Below are 20,476 nucleotides of genomic sequence, written 5' to 3'. Positions count from 1 at the left end.
ATCTCAAGGAAAAAAGAAGAAAAGTAAATGATAAAAGAATCTAAAAGAAATACACAATATGAACGGTTACTATATGCAACTAATATAAAATGTGTCTTGGTTGATTTTATATTGATGACGTAATAGATATACGCTGTTTATAAGATATACATAATTGATATTTTATTGTTATGTCCTACCATTCCTTACACATTGAATATAAGACATTTTTTTTCAGTTTTATTAACTTACTATAATTGTATAATATATACTATTATTTGTGAAGAAAGAAAAAAAAATAATGTAAAATAATTGTATTCAACAAAATGTATCATGTGATTTAACAGAATATCTTGATGATGATGTTATACACCTGATGATCTATCACAAACACCTGAATCCAGGATACCAGAGGAATTAGTTAACATTTTATAGCTCCATGGTTTAACATACAATTATTTACATAATTATGATTTGTATTTGATTGAAGTTTTACGACAGCGGTAACGTTTGGTTTCTATTTACATATACATTGAAACTAACTTACTGAATACGATAAAAAGTAAACATTAGGACATAATATGTAGGCGTAACAATACCAGTATAGAATACGAAACTTTTTTTTCCCTCTAAATGAATATTTTTACTTATTTGCTATTGTGACTCTTGCATGGTACTAAAATAATAATTATTAATATAGAATTAGAGTATACCCTACGAATAAATCAAAACATTTGCAGAAAAGGCTGTATCATCATAATTTTGTCGAACATATCAGGAATATATGAATGGAAATCCTTTGCCATTATAATCGATTTTTATATTAAATAATCTTCCGCATGGGAGAACTTCAAACAAAATATTGTGTTTAATTCTTTGTTTCGTATTATTATCATTATTGTTTGTCTACACTGAAATCCATATTTCCGGGTCCGTATTATAAAAGCACGGAATAGAAATTGTATGTTATCAAAATACAAACATTGTCAGTTTAATGACCCGACTGATTAGGTTTAACACAAATGCAGCACGCTATTGTACTTTTTACAACCACTGGAGGCGGTACTGGTCATGCACGTCACGACGCAACCAGGATAGGGACATTTAACAAGACGGAAAATATGTCCAGGATAACTTTATTCTGTTGTTTAGTGTTGATTGGAGGAATACAAGTACAACATGTGTCAGCAACAGGTAAAATAATTAATTTAGGTAGTGGTAGTGTCAAGTGTCAATGTGACTTTTTGCGTATGGTACAGTGCGTATATGGAGTTGGATAGACACTTGACTGTCATACAGATAGACCCGGGTTCAATTCCCGACAACTCCCAGTCCACTCAGCTGTAAATGAGAAAAAAGGCGGCGTGGAAAGGAACTGGCCACCCTACCACATAATGCCGAGGCTTAGTACAATGAGCTCCTAACAGCTCACTCCCCTACGTTCAGAGAACACGGGACTCACCTTCACCTCACAGTGCAGCCGAGGACTTTCACATTGAAATTGAAATAATGAACACGCTCAATATGCAGAGTCTACTATTATGGTGTATTGCTGTAATTAAGGTGCACATGATGTAGGCCTAATCTTCTTTATAAAGAGTAATGTTTAATTGTACCTGACATCGCAAAGGGCGGTTCCAGAACCAACAATCTGGTTATAGTATTCATTTTAGGGCTTACGAAAGGGCGGTTCCAGAACCAACAATCTGGTTATAGTATTCATTTTAGGGCTTACGAAAGGGCGGTTCCAGAACCAACAATCTGGTTATAGTATTCATTTTAGGGCTTACGAAAAGAGGACGATAAACTTTCTCTCAAATCAACACTACAAATACTTTACTTCTACCCTGTATATCTATAGGCCTTAGAGATTCAGGGATTTATTTTAGAGTATTTAAGTGACGTAATCAAATGATAATAATTGTTGTATTACAGTAGTTCTCTGAAATCGACAATGAATATTTTTGTTTGAAATTTGAAAGCCACGAATTGACAATCATTTGATGAATAATTTACAATAAATATTCTTATCTTGTGAACTTTGACTAATATTGATGAGCAACGATAAGAATTATTAGCGTTAAGCCTAAACGTTATAAACATGGACGATGATTTGGCATATTGATTTTGGTCAAGTTGACATAGTACACTATATATATTATCAATCCGGTAACGCACAGGGAAATTCCAATATCACACATCCAAGAATTGAATATGACTCAGAAGTATACAAACTAAATAAACTGATGTAGGCCTAGTTGAAGTAAAACACGTTCACAATAGGCCTGGGCACACATCTAACCATTTAAGTCTACATAAGATCATACATTTGGTATAAAAAAACTTCAATCTATAATAGGCCTACATGCAATAACTAAAAAACTATATACTTCTAATCTAATCATTTTATCATAGAATAGTAAAAGTAAATTTTGAGAGCATAATGGCACTATTATAATAAAAAGAGTCCATAAACTGCTGTTCAACTTTACTTTACACTCAATATTACGGTACTTATGAATTATAACGCACTGCATAAACATAATATACAAACTATGTAAACATTTATTGTAAAATATAGGCCTATGTTCAGCATCCTTCAAGCATGATTATTTTACAAACTTTAACAATGAGATCGTATAAGCATAGTTTCTTAAAGCTAGGCAATTAATCAAATAATATTAAATAAATATGTATCAACCATAAAAATGCAGTGTATTAATAATGCGTTTATAACGCCTTTGTGTGGCAAAATTGGTATTAACGCGCGATTGCCTTTAAATGGGTGTTTACTCATTCCTCTATGTTTACATGTAACATCGCCTTTCTCGTGTTCCATTATACCAGAAGTGTCGGTTTCTTAAATTTGTCATTGGGCTTGAAGAGATACAAACATTTACCCGTGAGTTAAAGCGTTGTATGTATCCTTGCTGCACTACGTGTAGTACTAGTATACTGTGCAGTCTATGTTCTAGACGGCCTTCGGCTTAATATTGGTAAAAAATATAAACACAAATGGCGTGTCATAGTTTGAGAAAAAATATAACACTCGTAAAGGAATAGGTCTACAGCATTAGAAACACTTAACTAGATAGATACTTTGGGCATGACTATACCTCAGCATGTAGCCTATACGTTTCGCGAGGATTAATGACATGCTAAGATGCATGAATTTTCACATTCGTACTTGTTACGTCAAATTACGTTACTATACGTTACCACAGAGACGCTTTGTCGTAACAATTCGTTATTGGCAATCGCTAAATAAAGTATGTTTTCCAAATGACGATTATATTCGCGCAAAATAAAACAAATCATGATAAAGAGAAAGTGGGCAAACAAGCTCCAGAAACGAATGATCACTCATGTGAATCGAATAAATTGTCCAGCTATTTTAAAGTTAACAAAATAAAGAAAACATCTTTTTAAATGTTTCAATTTCTATTTGTCTAGTTTCACATCTAGCAGACTTACAAGTAAAGACTTTAAATTTGGAAACGACAGTCTCATGGAAACCGATAAGAGATGTTGAACACTTTTCGGTAAAATACACACAGGATGAGTCACGGTATATATAAAAAAATAAATAATACTGATTTAAATAAGTGATAATTTTGATAAAGCGTATAGTTCCCACTTGGATAACAACGCAGCGCGAATGAGGCGCAATGCAAGTGAGTTGACCAATCACAAGCGACAGTTCGGATGATCCATCGCTTGTGATTGGTCAAATTGTTGCGGTGCGGTTACGTGCTTGCGTTGTCCTAGTGTGAACCAAGGTTTAAGATGCAACTTTGAAAACTATGTATAGGATATACTTTAAGTTCATAAGAAAGTTCAATACGCACGCCTAATAATTTATCTCTTTAATAAGCAAATATGTCTATCTTAAAATATAACTAATTTCAATATTTGAAAATAACAAAGAGGTGATGTGAAACGTTCTTTTATATGTAGACCTATTACCCCAGTCTTCTAGGCTACACCATCAGCGGTTCATTGAGCCTCCCAACACGTTTTTAAAATATAAACAATTATTTTACAGGTCCATGCTCTCCACTACCCATTCCCAATTTCTATTTTCAGAATCGTGGATCTTCCACTAATTAACAATACTGAAATTTCTTATTTACAATGTAACATTACAGTTGGACTTATCCTGCAAACTGCCAGAATATCAATGCTACAAGTTGTTTTCTGGGCATTTTAGACAACGAACCAACTTTCAACCCAAACGGAAATGATATCCTGATGATCGACTGGACAGTCTGTGTTAATACAGCAATAAACGAAAACCCTGAAGAGAAATGCCAAGATTTCAATCAGAAAAGAACCAACAGTAAGTTGCAACCATTTTATTTTTTTTAATGATTTATAATAAACATTTCTTGATTTTAAGTTTAATCAACTTTACCAACAGGACGTGAATTGAAAAGATCTAATCAAATCTGGGCTTGATTAGAGCCCATATTATAGAATGCAAATTTGATTTGAGGCTTAAAATTGGAAGGAAATGTTTTAACAATGTAAATAGATACCGCAAAAATTGTAATATATTATCTTAATAATGTTATTAAACACCACAGACACAGACTAAATTCTAAAACTCTTTATTGAAATGTTTGTAATTAGTTAATTTGAAATGATTATTATAATATATTAACATATGATGTTATAAAATAGCCATTAAATTCACATGAAACTGAATAGGATATTGAATAGTCCTGGTATGTGGATTTACACTGGATGTGTTTTTTGTCTAGGTGTTTCTTGTCCAACTGATAATGACGTCACAATAACCGCATCAAATGATCATATCAGCATGTATGTACAAGCTCCAGAATCACCGTATTATGACGAAAATGGAAATGTTATACGCATGTCTGACGGACTTCTTGGATATGGTGTATCGTCAAAATTTAAGATTAATGGTGAAAATGTAAGACAATTTTGATATTATTAGGACTAGAACTCGCTTGGAATTACTAACGCAAATGACAAAATATCTGATATTGTTCATTTGCATGGCGAATAAACGCAGTAAAGTTGGTTTGTGGTACACTATGTGACTCCAAGGGGAAATATGTTGGGTCTAAGATTTAGAATTCAACTCAAGCCAGCAGACGTACGGTTGTAGCACAACAACCGAAATGTCGAGGACTTCCCCAGCCAAGTGCGATGTGCCCAAATACGGTAGTAATATGCCCAAATATGGTAGTGGTAGCACAGTTTTTGTAACATACAGTTTGATAGTGTAGACAGAGCTTATGTAGTTTATTTTTAGTACCATAATCACATGGTCTAAGCTGATAGATCTGATATTGAACTCAACACTACACAAAGATATTTTAGAAAATTCTTTATTTCCACTGCAACTTATTTTTCGGCTACTAAATTATACAGCCCTGATGATGATTTCGTGACGTGTGTTCATCACATTGATATAATACGATATTTTTCATATCTTGTTACTTAAAATCATATGGGCTCTATTCTGTGTTTTGTTTAATTAAGATTGAACCAGTTGTCTACGGAGAATTTGAGAAGTTGCCTAAACCCCAGTCATTCTCTGGTCTTACGGCTAATAGTATGTTCAATATCAGTATAATTTCGAAGTATGGAGGTGTTGGTACCGAGAGTGATGTGTGTACGTTTGAAGTATGGACACTTAGTAAAGGTTCGTATTGCATTGCAAATGTCATTTTTACTCAGCGGCAACCACTACAACAATCACTACTCATCCTCCCACCCCACTCACACCATCTAATCCCCGTCACCACATAAGGCCTACTTGAGCTACTAAGCAATACAAAACCTATTGTAGGCGAAAATATCTCTTAACGCGTCATTTTCGCATGATAGAAACTAATCTGGTATACCACCAATAAACAATGTTTCTGTTTTCTATAGTAATTTCGTGTTTTTTTCTTTCATCAGCTCCAGACAAACCAGCAAATATTATCTCCACAAAAAGGAATGGGTGTATGTCACATGACGTCAGAGTTGATTGGCAGGTACAACTAAACTAAAGTTTGCTAGTGTAGACTTCTACCAACTTACTTTCCGCAGTTTGCCAACACCTAGGAAACATTGGAAACTTTTATTGACAAACTTTGAGTTTGCAAACATAAGTTTTTCAGTGCAGACTAAGTTCAATTCTTGAAGTTTTCTGCAGTCGCAGAAGTTTCTCAACTGATACCATAGCAAACTTCATAATGTGTTCGAGTTTGCAAACAAAGGTTTTCTATTGTTTACACGAAAGTAAAAGCAATGCTGTTGGCAACATGTGTTTGATAGACCTCAAAAAAGATACAAATTAAGCAAATATCTAATGTAAAAATGTAGGCCTAATAATGGCAGAAAAAAAGGGCTGAGGTTTTGGAAGAAAAAACATACCGGTTTTCTATAAAAAATATACATAGTAATAATAAATTGTTTTATTAATACATTTACATAGGAACCTCCTCAGGATCAAAATGGAGAAATCACACGTTACGAAATTAAATATGCACTCACGGATACTCAACCTCTAGATTTCGTCAATCAGACGGTGAACGCTTCCTTGAATTACGTCATCTTGAAGAATTTAACGTGCTCAGAATACATAGTCTTGTTAGAAACGTGGAATTCTGTCGGCAGTATTTCTGACACTGGAAGTATAGAACCCTGTGAAGATTGTAAGTTTATCGAGTATTTGCTATTTTATTTTATGGTTATTCCACTGTTATATATAATATTCCCACCCGATTATCGGTACTGTATCTAGATTTGCCCAGTATCATAGAAATATGTTGGTAGTATCACATGTGTTTCACATGTGCATGTATCTCCACTGTAGTCAAATACCCTAACCTCATGATACAGGCACCACATGTGATACACGATGCTGTATTATCAAATCCTATAATACTAGGCAATATTGTAGAATGTGAAGATACAGCAATGAGTATCGGATATCTAGGCTATGATATTCTTAAAGTTGTTCAATTTCATGCATAACAAGCCTGTATCGAAATCAAGCACCAATTTTACGTCACACATTTTATTACACATTATTTTGATGGTGTGTTTAGGCAACACTTGGCGCAGACTGGATAGAGAATTAAAAGAGACGCGCCTTATTGAACAACAGGCATATAGTTTGTATCACGGCCCATTACAATTTACACACTCAACTTATCATTCCAGTACTAATCCTTTTGTATTATTTAGGCACAACGTTGACCAACATCAACGACCAACAGATCAAAAGCACCTACATAGCGCTACTAGTAATCTTCATCTTCTTCTTCTTTATGGCGTTAGTTTTCATTCTTGGCCGGTATTGTCGATCGAAACATTTTAAAAATAAATTTGTACTAACAGACAACTGGATAAATAAGGTAAGGTAATCGGATGTTTTTTGGAAAAGAAATAATTTAAATAAATGAACAATACAAATACTATTATGTTCGGCATTTAATTTTCACTTTTTTACGAAAGAAGAAGAGAGTTTTACATTTAAATCCTGTTTTCAATTTTGTCTAGTCTAAACTGTTTGGCAAAGAAACACAACCGTGCAGAAATAACACTAAGGAACCGGAAAAATTTGACCAACTAAAGAAGGCAAACCCGTATCATACCTCTTACAATGAACTATCGCCGACAAAAGCAGGCAATTGTGTCGACTACAAGCCGAGACTAGATGGTGTTGATGATGTTGACTGCCAACCGACACCTGATGACGATGATGTTGACTACCAATCTAGACCTGATGACAACGATCAATCGAGGTCAGGCGCTGTTGTCTACTGCCAACCAAGACCAAGTAGTAGTAACTTACGAAGCAGCAGTTTAGTAGAATCGGATACATGTCCCTATTCAAAAATAGACTTTCCTTTGTCGTCAGATAATCAGAAAGAAACTGACTTATTTGAAGAAAGACCATTGCTAATCGACTGGGAAGCTATGAATTCTGGGAAGATATCATCCCACTCAAGTTTAAATTCATTAGAACATTATTCAAAAGCGGAACTTTTTGGAACAGTGCCAGAACAAAATAACGATAGCGGTTATATTGATAATACGAGATTTATACGAGACTATAATCCACATGAAATTTACACGCAAACATGAAATATCGGATCGAATATTCGGTGGGTGTGAATTTTGTATGGATGATCTGAACGAATAACGTATTATTTTTTATGCAACCAGGAATCATATTGTGAAACGACAACGTGATTGTGTGATCCATTTAAAAATGTATTGTGCCCGAAAAACCTGAAACACTAAAAGATTAGTAAAATTAGACATTGGATAAAAAGGCAATTTTGTAGTTTTAATCAATTCGAAAGGGGAAAAAATAGCGGTTAAATTCAATCGAAAAACCACTGTCAGCCAATTTGACTATTTTTGTAAATTTAAATTACAATTTATTTTCTTTTATTATTATTATTTTTTCTTTTTTTACATATTTAAAAAAAATCTAATTTTTGATCATAGTGATTAACTATAATCTGACATTAAAATGACATATTCAACACAAAATTAACTAATTTTTTTTTTTCAGAAGGACAATCTTTAATACAATACGGAAAGGATCATATCACGTCACCACCTTACAGTTCTTACATTGGGAATAGTTTAACATTTTTTCGTCGGATGAGTACTCATCCCACTCATACTTTAAAGGTCATGCACTGCCAAATTTCGTTATCCCACCATACCCATGTTTATGCTTTTATGTAAAAGAATCTTGCGAAAACAGAATTACAAACTTGCCATCAATAAATTAGCTACAAAAACGATTAATAAAAAATGTGAATGAATGAATAAATTAATGCTCCTGATAGAGTCACTTATACGGTAGAATTTAACTAATTATCAGCAAGCCAATCTTAAAACACAAAGTGTCCCCCGTCTCACAAGAATCCGTGTCGCCGATTTTTATATATTAAAATAGTTTATATTCCAGACCGTTTTGAATTAAGTATAGCCTAATTGGTATAATTAGTGTACAGCATATTATAAATCAGGGCCTACTATGATAGAATCCATGAAATCCTATAGTCTGTTTGATTTTCTTTATATAAGGTCATATTATTCTTTTATAATAATAAAATTGAATTAAAAAAACACGCTCACTTGTGTTATATATTCTTGTGCTGACTCAAACTTGCCCCTGGTGTATGATATTTCTATTGTTTATTATCGAATATAAACCTTTCCAACAATTGATGATTATAAACCCAAATGGTTCTCCAGTATTAAGTGCGAAATACCTATGTACAATTGTTATTTCGATTTATAATTAATACCTTTCCTTTAAAGATGCCTCAAATTTCGTATCCGGATATTCACCCCCTGGACATTTACCCCCCGGAAAACTACCCCCGGACAACCACCACCTGGACCACTACCCCCTTAGGACAACTACCCCTTTAGGACAGCTACCCCTCGGACAAATACCCCCCGGACAACTACCCCCCGGACAACTATCCCCTTAGGACAACAACCCCCTTAGGACAACTACCCCCTGGACAACTACCCCCTGGACAACTACCCCCTGACAATTACGCCCTAGGAACAATTACCCCCCGGACAATTACCCCCCTCCCCCGGGTAATTACCCCGCGGACAACTACCTCTGACACAATACTCCCCGTAGGACAACTACTTCCTGGACAATACTCCGAGGGAAAATAATCTTTTAGGACAACTACCTCCGTAGGACAACTAACCCCTGGACAACTACCCCCGGACAATTACCCCTTAGGAACAACTACCCCCTGACAATTACCCCCCCCCCGGGTAATTACCCCGCGGACAACTACCTCTGACACAATACTCCCCGTAGGACAACTACCTCCTGGACCTGGACAATACTCCGAGGGCAAATAATCTTTTAGGACAACTACCTCCGTAGGACAACTAACCCCTGGACAACTACCACCCAGACAACTATCCCTTTAGAACAACTACCCCCCGGACGGACAACTAACCCCTGGACCACTACCACCCAGACAACTATCCCTTTAGAACAACTACCCCCCGGACGGACAACTAACCCCTGGACCACTACCACCCAGACAACTATCCCTTTAGAACAACTACCCCCCGGACGGACAACTAACCCCTGGACCACTACCACCCAGACAACTATCCCTTTAGAACAACTACCCCCCGGACGGACAACTACCACCCAGACAACTATCCCTTTAGAACAACTACCCCCCGGACGGACAACTAACCCCTGGACCACTACCACCCAGACAACTATCCCTTTAGAACAACTACCCCCCGGACGGACAACTAACCCCTGGACCACTACCACCCAGACAACTATCCCTTTAGAACAACTACCCCCCGGACGGACAACTAACCCCTGGACCACTACCACCCAGACAACTATCTCTTTAGAACAACTACCACCCGGACGGACAACTACCACCCAGACCATTCAACAACCTGACTCTGCAACAGTGTATAATAGGAATTAATAACTATATTTTAATTCGTTACTTTGACGAATTACTATTCATTATTGTAAACAAAAGTAAAAGATTGAACATAAATACCTGTTATAAACTGAAGATTGTCACACATGATCATAGGATAGTCGAACGTATTATATAGTACTCCCTGTATTTACTGTAAAGACTGGGTTCGCTAATAATAATAATAATTTTTGCGTCAGGACAATGCTTCGATAACCACTGGTCTTAAAAGAATGAATTTTTGTCTCAAATTTGTCATATATGTATTTTTGTACACTTGAAGAATAATATCACTTTTGATATTTGACCTCAATGTTCACTCACCGAATAAACGGCGATCTTTAAATAAATTCCCCTCAAATAAACGGTGACCATGTCACTTCCATGAAACATCATATGGAATAATCGGCGTCTATTTCCATTAGATTATACCCCCTCCCATTGAATAAACAACTTTCTTCCAATAAATGTCCACCTAAAAACCAACTAAACAATAAACAGCCCAGACCGTTTTTTCAATAAATACGGTACTTTAAATCTAGCACATCTAGGGTCTAGCGTGCTGTTAAACAGAATAATCGGTTAAAAACGGGTGTTTCGAAACTAGAGACCCGAGACCAGAGACCAGAGACCCGAGACCCAATCCGAAAAGGGAGACCTAAATATACGAAAAGGGAGACCCACGTACGAAAAGGGAGACCCCACTTTACGAAAAGGGAGACCCCACTATACGAAAAGGGAGACCCTAATATACGAAAAGGGAGACCTAAATATACGAAAAGGGAGACCCAAATATACGAAAAGGGAGACCCAAATATACAAAATGGGAGACCCAAATATACGAAAAGGGAGACCTACTATAAGAAAAGGGAGACCCCACTATACGAAAAGAGAGACCACACTATACGAAAAGGGAGACCCTAATATACGAAAAGGGAGACCAAAATATAGGTCTCCCTTTTCGTATTGGGTCTCGTCTCAGGTCTCTGGTCTCGGGTCTCTAGTTTCGAAACACCCGTTAAAAACAGATGATTTCATTTTTACAGAAACCGGTCCTATATATTTGTCAACTTGTGGATTGGTGGGGAGGGGGGGGGGGGTGGTAGTTGGGGGGGGGGGGGGGGTAGTTGACTTGGGGGTTGTTGACTGGGGGTAGTTATCCGGGGGGGTAGTTGTCCTAAGGGGGTAGTTGTCCTAGGGGGGGGTGGTTGTTCGGGGGGTAGTTGTCCGGGGGGTTGTTATCCTAAGGGGGTAGTTGTCCTAAGGGGGTAGTTGTCCGGGGGGTAGTTGTCCGGGGGGTAGTTGTCCTAAGGGGGTAGTTGTCCGGGTGGTAAACATCCGGGGGGTAACTGTCTAGGGGGTAGGTGTCCTAGAACCCTCAAATTTAAGTGAGTCAAATGTGCGAGTTTTTACTACTGAATAGTTTTTCTCATAGGCCTTATAAAAAGTCCCTAGACTGTGTAGCACTGCAAAAAAAGAAGCTTATTACATGATGTTCGTGCTTATACAACTTTGATGATAATTCCATGTTGATTTTAGAAAAATGTTGTATTGATAAATTTGAAAACGGAACTACCCTTTAAGATTTGTTTGTAAATACTGTACAGCGTCTAAATACAATCTAGCGAAGAATTTATGCGCATGTCACGGTGGCCGAGTGGTTAAGGCGTTGGACTCGAAATCCAATGGGGTCTCCCCGCACAGGTTCGAATCCTGTCCGTGACGCTCTTTTTTTTTTTGTAAATATCATTTTGAAAATAATCGAACATTTTATTATTATCAATTCAGTTAATTTTATCAGTGAATTTAATTTTTTAAACGATAAATACATAAACTTTACTTTCATTATTCATAAATAAATAATAAATGATTGTTTTTGTGTTATCACCCCCTCAACGTCAGAAATTCTGAAGACACAAAACACGATCATCATAAGTGGAAATTGTAGCAACGGATTATTTTAAAGCTATCAGTTTTAAGATAATTATAGAACATAAGTGTAATCTTCATAATCTATACTAAACACATTCGAATGTGTTTTACTTAACATTTTATCGATAAAATAATAATATTATCTATAAATTATGTTATCTGTTGTGATTAATTGAGTTTAATTTTTACTATGTATTTACATATTTTTGTATTTTTGTAGTTGAGCATGTTTTATTATTGAGGATGTGTACCAATACTATGACATTGTGCCTCTGTTTCAGTGTGGCCGCGCCAGCGATCGAAATAAATTATGATAGATGGCAGCACAAAATTATGCCAGATTATGCCAGACACAATTAAGGCCAAAATAGCACAAAATCAATGTATTAGAAGGGCGGTGTATGGTTATGTTTTATGTACTACAAAGGTTAGAAAGCAACAAAAAAAAAGTTAACATGTTTTGGCCAAATTATGGCAGATTTTTACAAAATTATGCCAGATTTTTTCGAAAATATGCCAGATAATATGCTAATTCGCTGTAAAAATGCGTTTTTAAAATTATGCCAGATTATGCCAGATTTTCTAAAATTATGCCTAGCATAAATGCTAGATGCCAGATTTGGCCACTATGCTATGTTTTGAAAGCGGTTTTTGAATAAATTAAAATTAATATTGATAATTATCACCCCCTCAACGTCAGACATTAAACACACAAAAAACGTAACAGCGCCGCCGCCCTGCCGGAAGTAGGAACCACGACAAAAAGAGACAACAGAGCAAAAATCATGTTCAAAATGTATCGAAAAATGCATCTATTATTAAATAATATCACTTAAGCTTTATTACTTTCACTTTACAAGGTTAGTAGTTTCAAAATTAATGTAAATTAAACCTTTTTTGTTTGTGTTTAGGAAGGTTTAGGTGTGGTTGTAACAAAGGCCTGTAGGCCTACTCTAGTCTCTAGCTAGCCTCTATCTAGGCTAGGCCTAGGTAGTTTAGTACTACTTCTAAGCGGCTCTACTACTTACTAGCCTAGTACTCTGTAGTTTGTAGTAGTAGTACTAGCAGTCGTTTGAATGAAATAAAGATACTACTACTACTGATTTACTAAACAGAAGTATTATAATTTAATAAAAATAGTAGTACATGTTTTTGCTATTATTATTTTGATTGATGTTTGGACTTTTATTAATAAATAAATTGACATAGATAGCCTAGGCTAGGCTAGGTAGGCCTAGCTAGGCCTCTATGTTATCTTGGAAATGATAACAAAAGTTATAAAAAAGTACGTCACGGACAGGACTCGAACCTGCGCGGGTGTAATACCCATTGAATTTTAAGCCCAACGCCTTAACCACTCGGCCACCGTGACATTTACAAAAGTCAATAACATTTTCTAGCTTATATTAGATGGAAAACCCCCCAAAAATCCGGAAAATTCCAGTAAATAAATGTCATGCATGAATGACCACAATAGTCCATTTCATGCATGATAATGACCGGCCACAATATTATTCTGTCACTCTCTGTCGCGATTTTATAAATTTGTGAGTCAATTGAATAAATAAAACTAATGTCATTGTTTATTTTTTTAAATGGTTGAAAGTAACTAGGGCCTATTAGTACTACTACTTTCAACCATTTAAAAACAAACTTTAATCAATAATACAGTATAACAAAAATTGTTGCTTAAATTTGGTTACGTTAGTGGTTATGAGGTTTGTAACTACAGAGTGTTTACACATACAGTAAAACAGTAAATCAAGTTTAGTGGATAATGAAATTGTATTAGTACTTTAAATTTTATTATGATAGTTGATTAATGAAGTTGAAGTGGTTGATTTTTGTTACACCGTCCGCATCTACTGTATATAAATATATAGAGTTTGTACGTTTGTTCGTTATACAAATTTTGCTTACAGCACACATCTAAAATTATACACATGATGGGGTACAGTATTAAAGTAATTGTACTCTGGGAATGTTAAATGAAGTTTCAACATTATCCGCCTTCTTGGATCCAATTTAGTGGCCAAAATGGGTTCATCGAATTAATTTTTAAAAATATAAATTTTCTTTAAATGTTTTGTTTAATTACAGATTTCTTGTCATAAGCGCTGCCATAATGATTACGATGAGACTTCGCTCAAAATACCAAAACTTTTACATAGTATTATTTACAGTTATTCTATTCGGCGTTATAGTAACAGGATTCTTTCAATTTTGGCCACACACGCAAGAGACCGAAAGAGAACGGAGAAACCTTTTCACCATTCCGGATTTGAATTCCGTACCAGAGGTCAAGATTTTATCAACAAGCCAACCAGCACACAAAGGGGACATAACATGTAGCCACTATGAATGCCTAGATGTTTATCACTGTGGGAAAGATGCAAATATGATTAGTGTTTATATATATCCAGTTAAGAAATATATAGATGAGAATGGAATTATAATAACAAACACTTTATCGAAGGAGTTTCATGAGGTGTTAACCACAATTGCTTCAAGTTCGTTTTACACTGCTGAACCGGAGAGAGCATGTCTGTTTATACCGTCTATTGACATGCTAAGCCAGAACACACTTAGGACCCATGAGAACGGTCAAGTATTGGCGCAGTTACCTAGGTAGTGTACATACTGTATACAAGCATATAAATTCTTATATACAGCAGAACCCCTATTAAGGGGACACCTTTATAAATGTCTTCTTAATTTAATTATTGTCCGATTGTCGGTCGGCTTTGCTATTAAAGCATACAGTAAAAATTATAGAGAGATGTACACAAGTACTTTTATGTTTATTTCTTGTACAATCATCATAATAATATATTATCCAAATGCTCCTTGGGTACTATTGTATGTACATTATATTTGTTTGGGCCCTGTCAAAGTCAAATATAAATGCGCTCATCTAAGGCACTGTTTACACTATCAAACTTTATTTGACAAAAAATGTGATGTGCACATATGCACATGATGATGTCATATCACTACCATATTTAGGCATATCACTACCATATTTATGCACATCACACATTTTTTAGTGTAAACAGAGCTTAACATATTTTTTTCATATTATAGGTGGAATCATGGTTTGAATCATCTGCTATTTAATATCTTGCCTGGAACTGTACCAGATTTCAACACGTCATTGGATGTTCCTCGTGGTAAGGCTATCGTTGCTGGTGGCGGCTTCTCTACGTGGACTTACCGTTCTGGGTTTGATGTTAGCATTCCCGTCTTCAATCCAGAAGTTAGTTTAATCCTACTTCCTGAAGTGGATATAAAGTGAGTATAGTTATGTTTACAGGCCCTTTTCTCTATTAGAGGTAAATTGCACAGTTATAGTGATTATCTTTTTAAAAAAATGCACTTGTTATTTATAACATCTGATAGAATGTATTTGTCTAATGTTGCATTGTGAAATATACTGAATTAAATACTACCTAGGTAATTGCACCATAGGTCATTGCACCATAGGTCCTATTCAATTTTTGAAAGTCATTTCTCACACAGCGGCTCACTTTGTCGTTTTTCCAGTGCATTTCTATATAAAGACATACTACTTTACAGTACTTTTCTAATAATTATTGATTGTTAAATTATTCTATAGGGCTGATAGAAAATATTTGGCAATATCTGCACAAATTGGAATACATCCCGACTTCCGGGACGAACTTGATGATCTAGCAAACAGTCATTCAGATATACTGATTCTGGACCGATGTGAATCGGGCAACGAAGATGAGACGGACACCTCGAAAATGTGCAAAGGCAATGATCAGTTTCGCTACCCACATGTTTTACAGGTTTGTGTTTAAAATTTGAATATTAATATATGGATTTTTTTGGGTGTTTCCACAAATATACCTTGGGTTTTTCCCTAAATTTACCTTTGGTTTTTTCACAAAAATGTTTTTTGGGTTTTTCCAGAAATATAGTTTGGGTTTTTCCAGAAATTATATTTTAAGAGTTTTTAATGAAATACACCTTGGATTTTTCCAGAATTATTTGGTTTTCAGAATAATATAATAATAGGATAACATTTTTTTGGGTAAAAATTGGACTTGGTCAGTACTGCGAGATATGACACAGCGGCTCACTTTGTCATTTTTATTTTTTATCAGGATGCTACATTTTGTATAATATTGCGTCGGGCACGTCTAGGCCAACCGGCCCTAAGTGACGCATTGAAAGCAGGTTGTATACCAGTTGTTGTAATAGATACATATGTAATGCCATTCGCAGATGTCTTAGACTGGACACGGTAAGCATTTATAAATTTATACTTTGAAAAATAAACATATTTACTGGCTAATGTACAACAGAAAAATATTAATATTACATGGATGTGCTGAGGTGGGTGAAGACACCTTCAATGTCTTCCAACCTAATAAAAGCTTATTTTAAAGCCTTCTAATTTTACCACAGCACACAATGTCTGAATACCTTTTAAAGTACTGTTTTTTCCCCACCCAGTCTTAAAGTTATTGACACCCACTACTAAACTTCCCAACTACATCCCTGATAATATAATACATCTACATACTGTACTCAGTAAAAGAACACTGTGACTGCTTTTCAATATGTTAATTATTTATTACTCTCAACAATTTATAAAAAAAAAAGAAATACATAATTGCAATCTCAAATCATTGGTCAGGTACTAATTTGTTAAAAATTTAGATTACTAGGTTGGTATTAAAAACTTAACTAATTTTCAATTTTTGTAGGGCGTCAATTTCAATCAGGGAAGAAGAACTAGAGCGTTTACCAGACATTCTCAGCTTGACCTCTTCGACACAAATTCAGTTGATGCGAAAACAGGCATTGTTCTATTGGGAGAACTACTTTAAGTCGATGGGCCAGATAGCATTGACAACACTGCAAATTATCAATGACAGGATATTTCCATATATGAAAAAGAGTTATGCATCTTGGAATGAGCCAAGCAAAGTAAGTTGTAATGTGATTTTTCTCCCCTTGTTGATTGTTGATGGTCAACTCGTACAAGCACTTATAAGGCTCTCTTCATGCTTATGGGTGGTGACTAGTTGGGCCTACGAGTACTCACAGGGCTCTCTCCATGTTGATTGGTGGTAGTCAGCCCCAAAAAGCACTCATAAGGTTCTCTCCATGCTGAGTGGTGGACAGCTGCACCTATAAAAATTCACAAGGCTCCTCCCGTTCTGATTGATGTTGGACAGCCCCTACAAACATTTGCAGGGCTCATCCCATGCTGATTGATGGTACTCGGCCTCTATCAGCACTTAACTCCAACTCAAATGTCCAACTACTACTAACTAGCTTCTGACCACCACTATTTAAAAAAAGTTTAACTAAAAATTCACAATCACAAAGTGGTTGTGGTTCCCTGATTATTCCTGTGGAAAACCCTAGATTTATTATCTTAACATTATTTATCCTAACATACTATTTTAAACTTTCTTAAACTTAAAAAATTATATTGTTATGTGATTTGTTGTTTTAGGAAAACACAATAAGTCCATTTTTCTTGCCAAAAATGCCACCAAAAGCTGAAGGATTTACCGCTGTTGTCTTGACGTACAACCGAGTTGAAAGTCTTTTCAAAATCATCCGGGAGATTGCAAAAACACCAAGTTTGAGCAAGATTCTCGTTGTATGGAACAACCAAGAAATGTCTCCACCAGCAGGTAACGTTTCCTTCTGAAGTGATCCTTAATTGTAGTAACTGGGCACATGTTATTAAATCATTTTAAAAAAAATTTTTGGTTGAATTTGCCATTTTAATGTCACATTTAAGTTTTCATTTTTGACCAAAAATTGGATCTACAATAAAAAAACCTAATAAAAGTTAAAAAAATTGTTAATCAGAAATCCATTACCAGAAGTTTTTTGTTTAAATTTAACTGTCTAGTTTTGTCTTTTTATAAGTGAAATCATTTTGTTTGACTTTGTTTGACTACAAAATTACGTATTAAAAATGCTCTATTTAAACTTCTATTTTACAACAATTTCATTTCTGTCTTTTATAGCCACTACATGGCCCAAGATCAGCAAGCCACTAAAGGTGGTCCAGACGAAGGAAAACAAATTAAGCAATAGATTCTATCCATATGATGAGATTGAGACTGAGTGTGTACTGGCCCTAGATGATGATATTCTAATGTTAAACCCAGATGAACTAGAATTTGGTTATGAGGTAAAAACTAAATTTAATTACTAATGATAATATCTTGGATCGATGTGGTAGACTTTTACCATAGAATAATAATAATATGGGTTTGTCTATACCCACATGAATGTTTTGATATTAAATAAATTATTTGGTTTTTTGGCAGGTGTGGCGCGAGTTTCCGGATCGTTTGGTAGGCTACCCAGGTCGTCTTCATACGTGGGATGAAGCCACTGGAAAATGGAAGTATGAGTCGGAATGGACGAGCTCAACATCTATGGTTCTATCTGGTGCTGCATTTTATCACAAGGTAACACATTTATATATAGATACGAAATAAACTTGATCTGCATAGAGAAACACTTCCATAGTGGCCGAGCGGTTAAGACAGTCGAACCAGGATCACTAAACATAAAGCTTGCTTCCCACTAAGACGCAGCGTTGCATTTACGTCCTTGCGTTACGTCCTAGTAGGAACCAAGCTTAACATCGGCAAGGGTTCGAAGCTCACTTGCTCCATGGTTCTGCTGGTAGAACAAGTTTTTTTTTTATTAAGAACAATAAACCGTAGGTCCAGTGTACACATCTAACTCATGTGCACTTTAAAGAACCTAGTAAATCTAGGCTAGGCTAGTAAGGGATTACCCTGGTATACGAGCACACATACTGTATAGCCACTGTCACACAGCCACTCATCATAACTGGGCCCACTGGAGACCAGTCTTTGACTGAAGTGGTCACCCAGTAAAAAGAAATAAATAAAATATAAATTCTAACTTGGTTTGTTTCAGTACTTCAACTTCCTGTACACCCATCGAATGCCATCGGTGATAAAAATGTGGGTCGACGAAAATTTCAACTGTGAAGACATCGCCATGAACTTTTTAATTAGTAACGTGACGGGAAAACCGCCAATGAAAGTCACCCCCAAGAAAAAATTCAAATGCCCAGAATGCATCATTACCGGTAATCTCTCAGCCGATCCTAAACATATGGAAACGAGGTCAGAATGTATTTCCGATTTTGCCAAGATATATGGAATAATGGCGTTAAAAAGCGTGGAATATCGTGCCGATCCAGTTTTACATATAGACAATGTACCGGAAGAATTAAAACGTTTTAAAAATGTGGGAGATATATAATGTTTTGTACTTTCAATGTTATGTATATATTTTTTTTATAATTTGTAGAACTATTTATATTTAATATTACAATTTAGTAAAGTTTTTATATAGATAAATTAATTTGTCAAGCTTTCAACTCCACCTTGTCAACGATTGGTCAATATTGTTTTGTCGAAAGTAATATTTGTACAATGTCAAATTTAAATTGTAATTAATGAATTATGCAGTATCTTATTTTCTTAGCCTAGTCTACACGAGAACATTTTAAGTTTTCTAGAGTTTGCTAGTGTAGACTTCTGTAAACTTGTTGTTCAGTTTGTCAAACTTTGTCAATCGGTCTACACTAGCAAACTTTAGGAAACTTGATAAAACTCTCTTCCCTTTATCACCTCAGAATGTTAAGATCATAGAACTACAACCTGTAGACTACATGTATAGCCCAAATCATTATATAATCCAGTCCATTTTAGCCTAATCTTGCTACTAGTGCTACTGTTTGTAGTGGTAAATAAAATACATAAAATTAGGACATTAATAAAAGAACAACTATGCTACAATCACTGAATTTAAAGCCAGCAATACTAGCAGTAGTTCAACTCTGTTTTATATGTGGGTGATGATAAATATGATGCATAGTAATGTAGAGTACAGTACTATGTTTTAGATGGGCTATGTAACAATCATGTATGCTAAGCTAGTACAGCTGGCTGTATTTATAAAAATTGATTCTGCTTGATATTAAATAAATTATTGAATAAAATGCTAATTAGAGATATTGATACTCAATTATGTATAGACAAATA

General features: G+C 35.3%; 2 protein-coding genes and 1 non-coding gene across 3 annotated transcripts; all 3 read left to right on the top strand.

Moving 5' to 3' along the window:
- The first annotated feature begins 1,046 nt into the window (after window positions 1-1,046).
- Window positions 1,047-8,388, top strand: LOC140039519 (uncharacterized). The gene is made up of 9 exons (XM_072085128.1): window positions 1,047-1,173; window positions 3,433-3,547; window positions 4,128-4,318; window positions 4,743-4,918; window positions 5,494-5,656; window positions 5,917-5,993; window positions 6,437-6,656; window positions 7,192-7,361; window positions 7,507-8,388. The coding sequence occupies exons 1-9, from the start codon at window positions 1,101-1,103 to the stop codon at window positions 8,092-8,094; spliced, it is 1,773 nt and encodes a 590-aa protein (XP_071941229.1). The 5' UTR covers window positions 1,047-1,100; the 3' UTR covers window positions 8,095-8,388.
- A 3,712-nt stretch (window positions 8,389-12,100) lies between these two features.
- On the top strand, window positions 12,101-12,182 carry Trnas-cga (transfer RNA serine (anticodon CGA)). Its single transcript has one exon. It is a non-coding gene; the product is annotated as a tRNA-Ser (tRNA).
- Window positions 12,183-13,137: 955 nt separating this feature from the next.
- Window positions 13,138-20,452, top strand: LOC140040102 (exostosin-2-like). The gene is made up of 10 exons (XM_072085782.1): window positions 13,138-13,249; window positions 14,490-15,017; window positions 15,474-15,680; window positions 16,006-16,201; window positions 16,520-16,659; window positions 17,126-17,348; window positions 17,884-18,067; window positions 18,410-18,576; window positions 18,716-18,859; window positions 19,341-20,452. Exons 2-10 carry the CDS (start codon window positions 14,515-14,517, stop codon window positions 19,689-19,691), a joined length of 2,115 nt encoding a protein of 704 aa, XP_071941883.1. The 5' UTR covers window positions 13,138-13,249; window positions 14,490-14,514; the 3' UTR covers window positions 19,692-20,452.
- Window positions 20,453-20,476: the final 24 nt, after the last annotated feature.

The sequence above is a fragment of the Antedon mediterranea genome, chromosome 2 (genome assembly GCF_964355755.1).
Source record: "Antedon mediterranea chromosome 2, ecAntMedi1.1, whole genome shotgun sequence".
Classification (NCBI taxonomy): Eukaryota; Metazoa; Echinodermata; class Crinoidea; order Comatulida; family Antedonidae; genus Antedon; species Antedon mediterranea.
Note: the sequence above shows the minus strand (reverse complement) of the source record. Positions and strands in the feature narration are given on the sequence as shown.